Here is a 13827-nt window from a genome sequence, read left to right as displayed (position 1 = left end):
CCCACTTGGAAAGGAGAAGGAGAAAAGAAAAATGAAGCAGAAAATGGGAAAGGGCAGCATCCCAGGGGGCATTTAGCTGTCACAAAGGGTCCAGAGAAATGGCTGCTCTGACAAAAAAAGGTGACAGAATGGCCTCAGCCACCAAAAGGAATGGAAACATGAATAGTAAATTCGCATGAAACCTGTGTGGTGTGATGCCCTCCTAGACTCCCTGACTGCTCCCCGGAACCCTGCTGGCATCTGAAGTCCACTGAGGAGGCCAGCTCAAAGTGAGGACACCGCCCTCCCCAGACCCCAAGCCCTCCCTCCCCTCCAACCCCACCGGCAGCCTCATGAGCATTCTCCTGGGGTAGGTGGGGGGTGGGCAGAGAACCGGGACCAGCACGCAGACGGATAGGGTCCCCAGAGACAGCCACGTTGCTGCCTCTGGCCCGAGCAGGCTCTGTGGGTGGGACCTCCGCAGGCTGTGGGGCTCCCAGGAGCCCTGGCCCTGGTTGCTGTGGGCACAGCCCCGTGGTGACAGTTAAATGTCACTGCTGCTTCAGAAGAAGTCCATTATCCTGTGGTGACAGACACCAGACAAGGCATTCCCATCAACGTCACCTCATTTCATTCTGACAATGTCCTCGAGGGGTAGTCATCGCCACCCCCATTTTACAGATGGAGAAACTGGAGCACAGAAGTACTGAAGACCTCTCTGGAAACCCTACAACTACCAAGAAGCAAACCCAGGTCTCTAAAGCTCCCATGTGCCCAAGCTTTCCCAGGAAGAAAATCAAAGGCAGAGCCTGGAGCCCAGCCACAGAACACCAGAATTGGAAGGACCCTCTGATTATAAATGGGGAAACTGAGGCCTGCAGAGGCCAAGGTCACCAGTCGGTGAGGAGAGGTGGCCAGAACTAAGCCCCACGCCTTTTTTTTGGTTCTCCCAGACTCCCAATTCGGTCTCTTTGGGCCTCGGTCCTCTTACTGCTTCTGCCCTCTCCTTGATCAGAGCTGCCTATGTCAACCCCAAACAACACGCTCCAGGCACCTGACCAGAGCCAACGCGTTCTCCAGAATGGTCCCAGCACCAGCCTTTTCTGCTTGGGGCCCAACCTGCCCTCTCCTTCCCACATGGCCTCTCTGAGCCAAGACAAGAAGATGTTTCATGGTTGTTAATATGTGTTTGCAAAGAGCTTCTCAGAAGTAGTAAGAGCATCATACGGCCACCAACATGGCTGGTTTAACTAGACAACCGTACGGGGTTCGTCCTGGAGCGCTGTGATGGGTCACATGGGTCACATGCCTGTAGCTTGAGTCAAGCCTTTGAAAGTGCAAGTGACCAGGTAACTCTGGTCACCAGATTGTCCCTCAAAATATTCACATCTGAAGAGCAGCTTCATTCAGATTCACACTCGCCCATGCTGAGAATCAGTTCTGGGGTTCCCAATTCTAAGACACAAAGTCACAGCCCTTAACGGGTGACAATGCCGGGCATGCATACGGAACTTTCCAAACATTCCCAGACCTGCATCCTCGACTTGACCTCACAGCTATCCTCCTATAAAGAGGAGGAAATGAGGCCCAAAGAAAAGAAAGGGTTTGCGTGAGGTCTCACAAGTACAGCCCAGAATTACAGAAATGCATGGGGGAAGGGACATGGAGGTCACCCACACACACCTCTGAGTCCCTGCTGAATCTTACAAGCTTCCCTGAGTCGGAGATGGGACTCTCGTGACATCTGAGATGGGGTCTAGGCATCTTTGGCTAGCTCTGCCTGTTACAAAGTTCTCATTTGAATCTGGGGACAATTTGGGTCATGAAGCCAGGTGCCCTACCTTTTACCTCTTGCTTTTCCCTCTGCACCCTGCAGCCTCCTTGTGTGTTCCCAGGTTGCATAGCCCTCAAATGCCCAAATCTGGAACTTGATGAGCCAAAATGGACCCCGGCTCTAAGCAAGCCAGGGGCGGGTCCCTCCCAGGACTCTGGCCTTTCTTTTTCTTCTCCGTTAAGACAGGCCACGCCAAATCCTTGCCCCTCCACGCCACTTACCAGAGTAACCCCTCTTTCAGAAGCCACTGTGGGTATGGGCAGTGGGGGCCTCTCAGGGGGGCTGCTGTCCAGCTCTTCTGCCACAGTCACGGGCAGGGGCTCCTCCGTTGCGGCTGCTGCTAGGTCTTCCTCATCACCAGAACCCTGAAAAGCAAAACCAACAAGAGGAATCACCCCACCTGGCCTGTGACGCAAGGCACAGCAGGCTGCCGGAGAGTCTGGGTGACCGTCATTCCTACGGTGTTAGTCCAGTTTCACCACACTTGTTTACCCTCAACCGTCCTTACGTGCGACACAGTCACAGAAGCACAGACTCATAATCCCCCTCCCATATACGCATCTCCTCCGGCGATGGGGCGCTCCTTCCCCCCTCCCCCTAGCAACCCTTTCCCCTGCCCACTTGGCAGCACTCCGAGAAAATTCTTGGACAAAGCTAGAAGCAGCAGGGTTGGGCACCTGATTCCCTGACCTGCTCTGTCATGCTCCTTCCAGGCACCCTGCCTCCCTCCAGTGGCCCTGACCCAGATCTGCGCTCTCCTGAAGCTGAGTGTTGCATTTGCCTCCGGGAAAGCCAGTGACTGTTCCTGTCTCAGGACGCTGACCCCTCTCCCTGCTGTGAGCCAGACAGAAAACGCTAGGAGACACTTACAGAAGCGGCTGCTTGCTCAGGGGCCGCTGTGGGTATAGGGGGAACCAGGCCGCTTGTGGGGACCCCGTGAGTCTCCTCTTCCTCAGGAGTGCTGGGGTGCACTTCTGCTGCAGCTGCTGGTGTTGTGAACATTCCTTCACTGACTGCACCCTGAAACAAAAAAGGCATGAAAATCGGCCACTTCTTGTACCCCCCTGGTTCAGCAGGTGTGTGACTGCAGGGAGGAAGACGCAGGGTGACCAGATAGATAACTAACATGGCCATAGGTTTGTTCATGCAAGACCCGGCTTGGCCCACAGAGCCCCAGAACCCCAGGCTGGAGAGCACCTCTCAGGTCAGTGCACCCATCCCCTGGGCGCCCCTATGGCACATCGCTGCCAAGTGCTTTGGCCGGTTAAGTGTCCGATGAGCCACCCAGGCGCTCTGGGATGGTGCTTCCTTGACAAAGTGGTATTTGAGCTGAACTCTAAAGGATAAGCCAGGATTAAAGGCAGGGCAGAGGGAAGAAAAGGTTCTAAGCAGAGAGGAGAGGGTCTGGGCACATTCAAGAAACTGAAGGAAGGTCAGTGAGGTGGGAGAACTGAGAGCCAGGGAGACAGTGACCCAAGACGTGGTCACCGAGGCTGGCCAGGCCAGACCCTGAAGGGCCTTGTGGTCAGGTGGGGGAGCAGGGTCTGCAGCGAGGGTGATGGGAAGCTCCAAGCAGAGGGCTGCCCCAGCAGGAGAGTCGGGGGAGAGGACGGAGGAAGCGAGGCAGGGGCCTCAGCCATTGTCTGCACTGGAGATATGCTGTCTCGGTCCACAGGATAGTACTGGGAAAGGGGAGAAGCGTGCAGGTGCGTAGTGGGTTTAGGTAGAAAAACCAACAAGACTGGATGCTTGACAGGATATGGGGAGTAAGGAAGACAGAAGAGAATTCTGGATTGGCCAACTGGGGGGTGATGGTCCCAATCTTTTGAGGTGGGAACACAACAGTGGACACGAGGAGTCCAGGTTTCGGTCTGAGTCTGAAGAACTTGCAGGACAGCCACTGTAATGACATCTTAGGGACAGACCTGCCAGGTGTCCTGAAATATCTGCATCCCACCTCCACGAGCTGGGAACACTGTCTCCATGCTGCCTAAGGAGAGGGTGAGGAGGCTTGGCGCTGCCCTTGACCCTGATCTTCCCCTGCCCTCTGACAGCCCATGCTTGTGCCCAGAAATTGGCCATGGCTGTGCCCACCATCACCTCTTCTGCTCACATCCAGGCTCCTCCACCCTGGCTCCTGCCCCACTGCTGGTGGAGGTAGTGGGCCCCCGGGACTACCCCACCTCACTGGCTCTCCACCTCCCCCCAGCCTGGCTCCCCACTGGCCTGCTGGGGCTGCCAGCATGTGCAGTCCCCGAGCCAACAGAATTCCAGCACACATGTACCCAGGCCTTGGCCAGCTCCCCTTCAGAGAAGTGCCCCATTCAGGCTCCTTTGGATGCGCTGAGCAAAATGAAGACGGGTCCTCTGAGAAGGTCAGGACCTGCTCCAGCTATGACCTCAACCCTGCGGCACTCCGCACTCCTTACCCATGTGACCCCTTCCCCAGAGTACTGGATGGCCGTGGAGAGGGTCGCTCCCCCCGTGGGTGCACCGCTGGCCTCCGCGTCCCCGGAGGTGGTGACAGGCACCTCAGCCTCCCCAGCTGCGGTGGTCGCCGAGCCTTCTTCAGCATCTGCACCCTGAGCAGGAAGACGCCACGAGGGAGCCGTCAGCAGTCTGCTGTGGTCAGTGTGGCCGGAGGCAGCAGACAGCCCGGGCCCCTCGGGCGCCTGCATGCCATCGCTTCCTCGCCTTCAAGGCACTGGCACATCCCAGATGTCACCTTGCGCTGACGCTGCGAACGTGGCACCCAACCAGAAACCCACGCCTCACACACCACTTGAGGCCTGAGCCCCTGGCCGGGATGCCACCTGCGTGATTCAGCCTGCTCCTCCCTGCCACCCTCGGTGCCGGCCACCTCAGTCCCTGCCGTCTCCCTTCCGCTACTCCCGGGAGGGAGGCTTTCACCGATGCCCCGGTCATGGTGCTGGGGCAAAACCCAGGGTCTCGCAATGCACAGCCTTTGTCCTCGTTAGAGGAGTTGGCTGCCTTCACTGATGGCTTGCTCATCTCACTCTCCTTCCAGCCCTCCGGCATCCCTAACCCTATCCTCCCCACGGTCACCACCAGTCATGGTGGCAGATCCACAGGGCGCCTTCCAAGCCTCTACTCACTGAGACTTCTGGCAGAATATGACATCACTGACCAAACCCAGAGCAAGCCAATACCACCTGTTGCCCGGACCACAACACAGCCTCTGATCCCAGTCCCCGGCCTCCAGGCTTGCTTCTCCCACCCCTTCTCTTTCTAGCCTGGCTAGAAAGAGACTCTGACTGGCCCACTAGCCCTTCAGTGATTCCCTACTTCTGAACACACTCCAGCTCCAACGCGTGGCTCCCAGGGTCTCAGGGGCCTCTCTAGCCACATTCCCTGCCCCCCCCCCCCCCCCGCTCACATATGACCCTCTTTCCATGTTTCTGTTGATGCCTCCAGGCCTCTGCTCCTGCTGGCCTACCTCCTGGAACACCTGTCTCTCTCCCACCTGCCAGGCTCCTGACAGGAGTCCCCATATTCTCGCCTTCCGCATCCTTTCCCCAGGAAGGCTTCCAGGACCCCCACATCTGGGTTCTGGGCCCCTTTTGGTGCTTCTCCTATTGCACCTCTTATGGCTCTGTCCCCAGGAACTGGTCTATCCTAGTTACCTGTGCCCAGCATAACACATCACTCCACAAACATCCGCTGAATGAGGCAACAGACCCCTCAGCCTCCGAATCAGTGTCTACTCAGACTTGATCCCACAAGGCCATTGCCCTGCATTCTGCAGACCGATAAGGAAGACCAGTGACTGCACCCACCTGAGATGCCCACCTCTCCCGGAAACAGCATATGCTCTGAGCTACTTACCGGAGTGACCCCTTCCCCCATGTCCTCAGTAAACAAGGAGAGGGCTGGCCCCCCAGTGGGCACACTGCTGGCCTCTGCTTCCCCAGTGGTGCTGGTAGGCCCCTCAGCCTCCCTGACTGTTGCCGTGGCTGCCAAACCTTCTTCAGCATGCAGACTCTGAAACAAAACCATCATGAGGGACCATGTCACTGGGCCCATGGCTCTGATCGGTGTGCCTGTGGCTGTACAGAACAGATAGCCCACACCTCTCTCTCTATCAGCTTGCATTTCTGTAGCTTCCTTCTCTTAAAGCATTTTCTTATCTGTGACATCACCCCAGTCCCACGACAGTCCTAGAATCACAGAACGCCAGGGACAGGAGAGATTGCAAGGCAACCGTATCTCCTGTTTGATTCCAAGCACCTGTTTGCACACGCCCCATGACCAGGAGGTCCCTGTCTCCCGAGTCAGCCTGCTCCAGCTCCAGACACTTCTATCTAGACACGTCTGTCTCTCTGTGACCTCCCCCATGTGCCCGTCCAGAAGCCATAAAAACAAGTCGAATGCCTTTGCCCCTGACGGAGATTCAGAGATATACAGGCAACAACGCTGTCCTCCCCAGCCTTCTCCAGACTGAACCCCATGATTCTTCTCTCCCTGGGTCTCAGTTTCCTCGGGAAATGCATAACCTTCTCTGGAGGTTAACACAGCAGATGCATGAAATGGAAAGAGCAGTTTGGCTGCTAGTGTCATCAAACTATGTTTTATCTCACTTTCCAAACGTTTCTTTTTCTTTTAAATTTGGGGGGTGTGGGGGTCGTTCTGTCTTATTTTGTTTTGGTTTGCAAAAAGTAGCTCTTTTGGATACTAAAACCGCTAAGCTGATCAAAGTTAGATTTCCTTGCTGCAGGACTTTTAAGGAGTCTATAATAGGAGGATATAAAGTGGAGTATTTCCCAAACGTATTTGACCACAGAACCTTTTTCCTACAACATGAATCCCTGCAGAATTATTGTCTTCCCCCCAAAAAAGAGAGAAAAAATGATGTCACAGATTTTAAAATGAGACTCTTTCTGCCTCAAATTCAGCTGAAGTCACAAAGAGCTTACACGAAAGTACAATTAAGAACAATTAATTCATTGTGAATTAAGTACACTTCACATGCTAGAAGCAGGAACCAGACCACTTGCGTGGGATGTACTAAGAGACAAGAAAGGAAATCAGTTCTATCGGGCTTAGCCTGCCACCTGCCTCTGGGCTATACAGGAAAAGGTAAAGAATTCCTTTGGAGACAATCGTCAGTGTGCTGGGACTTTCTCCTACCTTCTCCCCACTATAAACCATTTGCGAGCTGTGTTCCTTGGAATTTGGGAAACAAAGGGACTGAATTTTGATGTTATGCTGGACTGGACTTTGGAAATAGCTGTGAAAATAGGTTATTATCAGGTCGTGACTGGGAGAGCCTGAGAAGTGTCTTGAGTTTTAACCCAGGATAGCAGAAAGAATGAGCTGAACCTGTGGGATTTTAGCAGAGGTTGTTGTGAGAAGACATTTGCTTTAATTTCACACCTTACTGTGTCTAGCATTTAAAAAACTGGCTTTACAGGTGCAAAAGCCAATTACACAACAATGGGATGGACAGGCACAGGTGCAATCAGCCCGATCTGTCTTGAAGGGGCTCCAAAGGGAAAGGCTGTGTGTCTTCACAAATGAGCAGGAGGGAGGTGGGTACCGAGGTGAGGACCCGGCACGCATCCCCCAGGGAAGGTGTGAGGTGCTGCATCTCCTCCCCCTGTCCTGGGGCTTCCCTGGAGAGCCTCCTGGGCCCTGGGTCTCCTCTCCTCTGTACCGTGACATTCAGTGAAAACCCTCTTGATTCTTCACCGTGCCCAATACAAGTCACCATCAAGTCTGAAATGAGCAAACAGATTGACTACTGACTTAGCACATGAAATTCACCATTCACTCACCTCTTCAGTGACCTGTATGAAGGACCCATCCCCCGAGCCAACATCTGTAACGGGGGCACCGTCCATGCTATGAATTCCCTCCACTGTGTCATTCAGGACCTCACCGGACCCTACGGAAACAGGCATTCTGTAATTAATAACTGCATTTTGTAATCTTGGAAAAGAATGAAGTGTATCTTTACCTGTTAACTTGAAAAGATGCCCATAATACAGGAAGAAGAGAGAGAAAAACTGATGTTGAATGCAGTATCACCCCTGCTTCCATCACAGGCTCCACACCACCTGCAGGGTGGGAACCCGGCTCTGCCGCTTACTAGGAATGTGACATTCAACTGGGGCCTCAGGTTCCTCGTCCATAAATTAGGAGCGATTCCTATTTTGCAAGGTTGTTTGGAAGGTTACATGCTACAAGGATTAAATAAGTTAATACAAAAAAAGCACTGAGGATAGCCCCTAAATCAATTTAGCAATTTAGTTAGCAATTCATAAATGTTCACGATCAGTGTGGTTCTAAGTGTATAAAGGGGAAAAAAACTATGGGAGTATACATGTTTTTTTAAAAGATTTTATTTTTTATTATTTATGAGAGAGAGAGAGAGATTGGGAGAGCATGAATAGGGGGCCAGAAGACAGAGAAGCAGGCTCCCCGCTGAGCAAGGAGCCTGATATGGGTCTCCATCCCAGGACCCTGGGACTGTGGCCTGAACCGAAGGCAGGTGCTTAACCGACTGAGCCACCCAGGTGCCCTGTGAGTATATGTTTTATCATCATTTTATATATATATATATATATATATATATATATATATATATAAAATCATTATATATATATAATCATTATATATAATCATTATATATAATCATTATATATATAATCATTATATATATAATCATTATATAATTAATACGATTATTAAACAACATATGTAATATACAGATACTTATGTGTATGCAGACAGACCACACAAAGTTGGCTAATCCACAATGCTTAATACTGGTTTCCTCCAGAGGATAGGAAAGGAAACTACTATCTTGGAGGGTTCATACAACTCTGCATTGATTGAACTGTTACCGCAAACACATTATCTCTTTTGCAACTTAAACAAGTGAGGGGCACCTGGGTGGCTCAGTCAGTTAAGCGTCTGCATGTCCCATGCAGTACCTCATTTAATCCTCCTGCTAGCTCATCCGTCCTACCCACAAGGACCTTCCCACCACCTGACAGCTGGGGGAGCAGAGCCAGGACAGGAATCCCACGTTTTCAGTCTGCCCACTATCACCCCATGGCACGCATGTGCTGCTCTGACGTGCACATTAGCACCTTATTATGATTAACCCCATTTTGCGGCTGAGGAACAGGGTCCCACAGAAAGTAAGTGACTGGGAGGGGCCCTGAGCCAGGTCAGCCTGTCCCGGCGTCAGGCCATGTCCACGCGTGCTGTGCTCATGCATGTCCCACGGTAAGAACAGTGTGGGCCGAGGAAGGTGCCGAAGGATCTCCAGCAGGCATCGTCACTCTCTCTTGTCCTCCCGGATCTTGCCACCAGGGGGTGCTGTGCAAGCAGCAGGCCAGAACCCAAACCTCCGAGTCCCCACTCCTTGGAGGATGTTAAGTTGGGGGGTGGAGGGAGGGGTGCCCTGGGCCAAGATGGTGTCAGGAAACTTGGAATAAAACTACTAGGTGGCTCTCCCGAGACGGGGACAGGGTTCAGGTTTCAGGCCCCTTTCTCCTCACCATCTGGGCTGTCTACCCAACAGGAAGAGCAGGAACACTTCCGCAAGCTTTGTCGCTTCTGTTTGGCCTTTTCTCTGCCGGTGCAGGAGTCTGGCTGATCCCAGGGAACAGACGAGTGGTGCCTGGACCTGCGTCCCAGTCCGCATTTGGCTCCCACCTCCTTTGCACTGACCCTCCAGTCTAGGAGAGGCTCTTGCCTGGCCCTGCTGCCTCTGCCTCCCCCTTTCCCTCCTCCGAGATCCTAATTCCACCCAGGAGAAGAGCATTCGCAATTCCTAAACCACATCCCTGGCTGGGTTCAATCCTCTAAACTACCTGGGAGGCAGGGATCGTGAACACTCCCAGGGGGCAGTTAAAGAATCTGAAGCTTGGGACCCCTGGGTGGCTCCGTCGGTTAAGCATCTGCCTTCGGCTCAGGTCATGATCCCGGGGTCCTGGGATCGAGCCCTGCATCAGGCTCCCTGCTCAGCGGGGAGCCTGCTTCTCCCTCTCCCCTGCCCCTGCTCATGCGCTCTCTCTGTCTCTTCTCTCAAATTAATAAATAAAATCTTAAGAAAAAAAAAAGACTCTGAAGCTTGGAAATATTAAGCAACGTGCCCCAGGCACAAGAGCAAATAGGTGGCTGAGCAGGGCTTCTGTCCAAACTATCTTCTCTGTCCCCGTCTTCGCCAGCAACACCCCGACTCTGTGCGTGTATTATGACTGTATTAAATGATGATACAAATTTTTTCCTATTCAGTACTGTACACCTTCTCTCACCCAGAGACTTCCCAATTGAGTTGTTAAAATAACACGCAGTTACTGATGGCAGGAGTGAAAAGAAGAATGATACATATGATTACAGAAGGCTTGTTAAACACAGAAGTAAAGAAAGAAAAGCCACCCACAATTCCACCACAGAGATAACCACTCAGAACATTTTGTTGTCTATTACTCTGACACACACACACACACACACACACACACACACACACACACACTGCTCTACATGGCTATATATAAAAAGATAGAAATAATATATTCAAAGTTGGGGTTACAACACACATAGAGTTTTGAAATCTGCTTTTCTCGTGAAGTATAGCATGAGTCCGTCCCTGGGTCATCACATCTTCTGCATCCCCAATATCAGGGCAGTATATATACGTGAAAGACAACTTCCCCACCAATCTTTTCTGCAGGCAACATGGGTTTCTGCCCTTGTTTTCTGCCCTACATGTGGGCACCCTGGCACGGGCAGTAACCTCAGTCTGAAGCAGATGCCCCTCTGATAAAGGGTGGGAAGTGCAGACCCGTCTCAGGCCTTGGACACGTATCACGCTGCTGCCAGGGGGGTCACAACAGATCTTTGGTTTTGACCAGTGTCCTCTGTATACATCAGGGGACAAGGGTCAGCGGTGAGGCCCTGGATGGGTTGCCAGGAGGCCAGCACTCGCCCAGGCCTGCTGCTGACCGGTGAGTGCCTGCCTGTCTCTCTCTGGCCACCAGTTTCCCATGTGTGCCCCACAGGAATTCTGATGACCTGAGCCTATCCTCTGAGAGTCAGGAGTTTGCACCCGAAGCTGGAAAGGGTGGGGCTTCTGGAGTCGGGCCTGGGCAGAGGGTCCGTCTTACCACTCACTAGCTGTGTGACTGTGGGCATGTCACTTACCTTTCCAAGCATCAGTTTTTCCACCCATAATATACTAGCCAATAATACCAAGCGGGAGATGGACTGTCAGGGTTGGAGATGAAGTATGTGAACACTCGGCACACAGTAGGTACTTAATTAACAGCAACAATTACTGCAAGCTTTTCTGTTGGAACTCAAGCCCTTCCAGAGTCTGGGGGTTAAAAGTTCAAGTATCAGGGGCGCCTGGGTGGCTCAGTCGGTTAAGGGCCTGACTTTGGCTCAGGTCATGATCTCAGGGTCCTGGGATCCAGCCCCACATCAGGCTCCCCGCTCAACAGGGAGTCTGCTTCTCCCTCTGCCTCTGCCCCTCCCCCCTCTTGCACGCACACACACACTCTCTCTCTCTCTCAAATAAATAAATAACATCTTTTAAAAAAATGTGCAAGTATCCAAGCTCAAATGCAGCTCTGCCATTTACAAGCCAAAGAGCCACAGCTAGGTAACCTAACTTCTCTGTGACTTGATTTCCCCATCTTGTCTATAAAACAAGGATGGTTATAATTCCTCCCTCGACGGACCAAGGGGAAGGTTAAATGGCATGCATAGCGCGGGTGGGCGCACAGGAATCCCTTCATAAAAGAGCACTGGGGGTGATGGCGCATTGGGGACTTGCCTTGCTCGGGGCTGCCGTGCACGGTGACACTCAGGTTGGTGGTTTCCGGAGTCCCCTCGGGTACAGGCTCACCAGAAAGCTCTGTATCCTCGGAAGGAGGTGATGGAGTTGGAGGTGTGTTTATGGGTTCAACTTTTGCTTCTTTAGACTGATGGGAGGAAAAACGAGAGCCAAAAGGATTTACTTGGGAGGAAAGCAGAAAAAACGGCGGTGGTTTTCATTGGAGGAGATAACACATCCACGACATGCTGAACAAAGCCAGGAAAACGTGTGGACCTGTCTATTATATACGTAGGCCATCACTGAACCTCCCAGCCCCTGAGAAAGGCACATGATGGGCTAATGAAATTCTGCTCTGTGTACAGGAAGATTCTGCTCATCTTGGCAGAAGCTTGAGCACAAGGACCCTGCATCCCAGCCCAGCCCAGGCGAGGTGCCCAATAAAGACCTCTTAGATGAGGGAATGAATGAGTAAACAAATGAATGAGCCAGGCTGTCCCCAGTAAAAACTATACAAATCCAATCCCAGATGTGTACTGCATGCCCATGAAATATAAGACGGGTGTGACTTCCAAGGAAACTTCAGGATCTGGGCAGCTTTTCCAAAAGCAGTTGGTGTCTTAACTAACTTTACCGAGTAGAGAAAAATGAACAGACAAAACGCCCCAATAGCTGGAAACATAGAGCAGCTTCAAGATCTAGGCAGAAATCCAGGGGCGCCTGGGTGGCACAGCGGTTAAGCGTCTGCCTTCAGCTCAGGGCGTGATCCCGGCATTATGGGATCGAGCCCCACATCAGGCTCTTCTGCTATGAGACTGCTTCTTCCTCTCCCACTCCCCCTGCTTGTGTTCCCTCTCTCGCTGGCTGTCTCTATCTCTATCGAATAAATAAATAAAATCTTTATATAAAAAAAAAAGATCTAGGCAGAAATCCTGATGGGGGGGCCACAAAGGTCATGACACCATCCCTAGACCCAGGATCAGGTAGCAGTTCCTAAGCCCAGGGCTTGGGGATGTTCAGACAGTCTCATCCCTTTCTGAGCTCAAGGAGTCGTGGTGAATGGAAGGATCTGCTGACCAGTGTTGGACCTGTGGTATGAATAAGAAACAACTCAGCCACTGAGACTTTTAGGGCTGATCTGTTATGGTAGCATGACTTGCCTATCCTGATTAATAACAGAAGGTTGTTTCCTTAATGTCAGAATCTAGTGTACGAACGGTGAATCTCTGGTCCATCAGAACGAAGGGGATTCTTACAGGCACCATGACTTCAGATTCAATGGTTCAGTTCTTAAATCAAATTTAGGTCAAATCTCTGTGCTCCACTTACTGGCTACGTTTCGTTGGGCAAGTCACATAACCTTCCTCCTTTGTACAATGGGACAAGAGTGACTACTCACAGGGCAGAAAGCACGTGGAGGTGCTTGGCACAGAGCCAGGCCCACAGTATGACCCCATGCATGGTAGCTATTATCTATATCACTGGAATTTTAAATGTTTGAGAAAGAACAACCCCTCAATGGTGCCTTTCTCTGGGTGTTGGTATTAAAGGTGATTGCTTTATCTTATCTGCAATTGCAGTTTTTCCAATAACGAGTATGGAATATTTATGTATCAAAAATAAAATATAGGTTATCGTACTGTAAAATCTCCAGGGTAGAAGCAGGAGTGGAATCCTCCAAGAAGTTGGGCCTTAAAGACTGAGGAGAGTTACAGTACAGAAGGCAGGGATGGAGGGAGGCACCAGCTAAGAAGGGACACAGCACTGTCAGGGCCTGGCTCCCTGCACCTGGCGAGGGTTTGAGGGCTTGGGGAGGGAAGCAGGGGGACGCAGCCAGGGGAGGCAGGAGAGCGGGGAGGCCGGTTCTTGGGTGAGAAGTCTGGCCTTGGACCTGGGGCCTTCATGGGTATCAGGCTCAAGAGAAGTGTATGCTTTGGGGAGTTCACTCTGGCACTAATATGAGCATGGATTTGAGGGTTGGGAGTTGAGGTTTTGGTCCGGAGACCAGGAGGCTGCACTACAGAGGCCCGGGGAGGCTGGAACCAGGGTGGGCAGTGGGAGCAGAGAGCCAGCGCTGCCACCACCAGGAAGCTGTGAAGAACTCCACGGGGGCTTTCCCGCTCCTCCCCAGCAGGGTGGTAAGAGCTCCCCCCAGGCAGCTCCTCTCCTCCCCCTCTGAGGAGCAGGGGCGCTCTGCCGTGGC

General features: G+C 52.2%; 1 protein-coding gene across 2 annotated transcripts in view; it reads right to left on the bottom strand.

The window, feature by feature from the left end:
* The window catches only part of COL15A1 (collagen type XV alpha 1 chain), a 101326-nt gene that overhangs the window by 44185 nt on the left and 43314 nt on the right, over positions 1–13827 (bottom strand). The window contains exons 6-11 of one of the 2 annotated variants that reach the window (XM_026506149.4): positions 11625–11772; positions 7609–7718; positions 5660–5815; positions 4243–4395; positions 2684–2833; positions 2035–2178 (exon numbers count right to left, since the gene is read on the bottom strand). In XM_026506149.4, the coding sequence (XP_026361934.3) occupies positions 2035–2178; positions 2684–2833; positions 4243–4395; positions 5660–5815; positions 7609–7718; positions 11625–11772 (861 nt within the window). The remainder of the gene's footprint in view (positions 1–2034; positions 2179–2683; positions 2834–4242; positions 4396–5659; positions 5816–7608; positions 7719–11624; positions 11773–13827) is intronic. The other variant, XM_026506150.4, reaches the window with a different exon arrangement.

Source organism: Ursus arctos, unplaced genomic scaffold (genome assembly GCF_023065955.2).
Source record: "Ursus arctos isolate Adak ecotype North America unplaced genomic scaffold, UrsArc2.0 scaffold_18, whole genome shotgun sequence".
Taxonomy (NCBI): domain Eukaryota; kingdom Metazoa; phylum Chordata; class Mammalia; order Carnivora; family Ursidae; genus Ursus; species Ursus arctos.
This window is presented reverse-complemented; position numbering and strand designations above follow the sequence as displayed.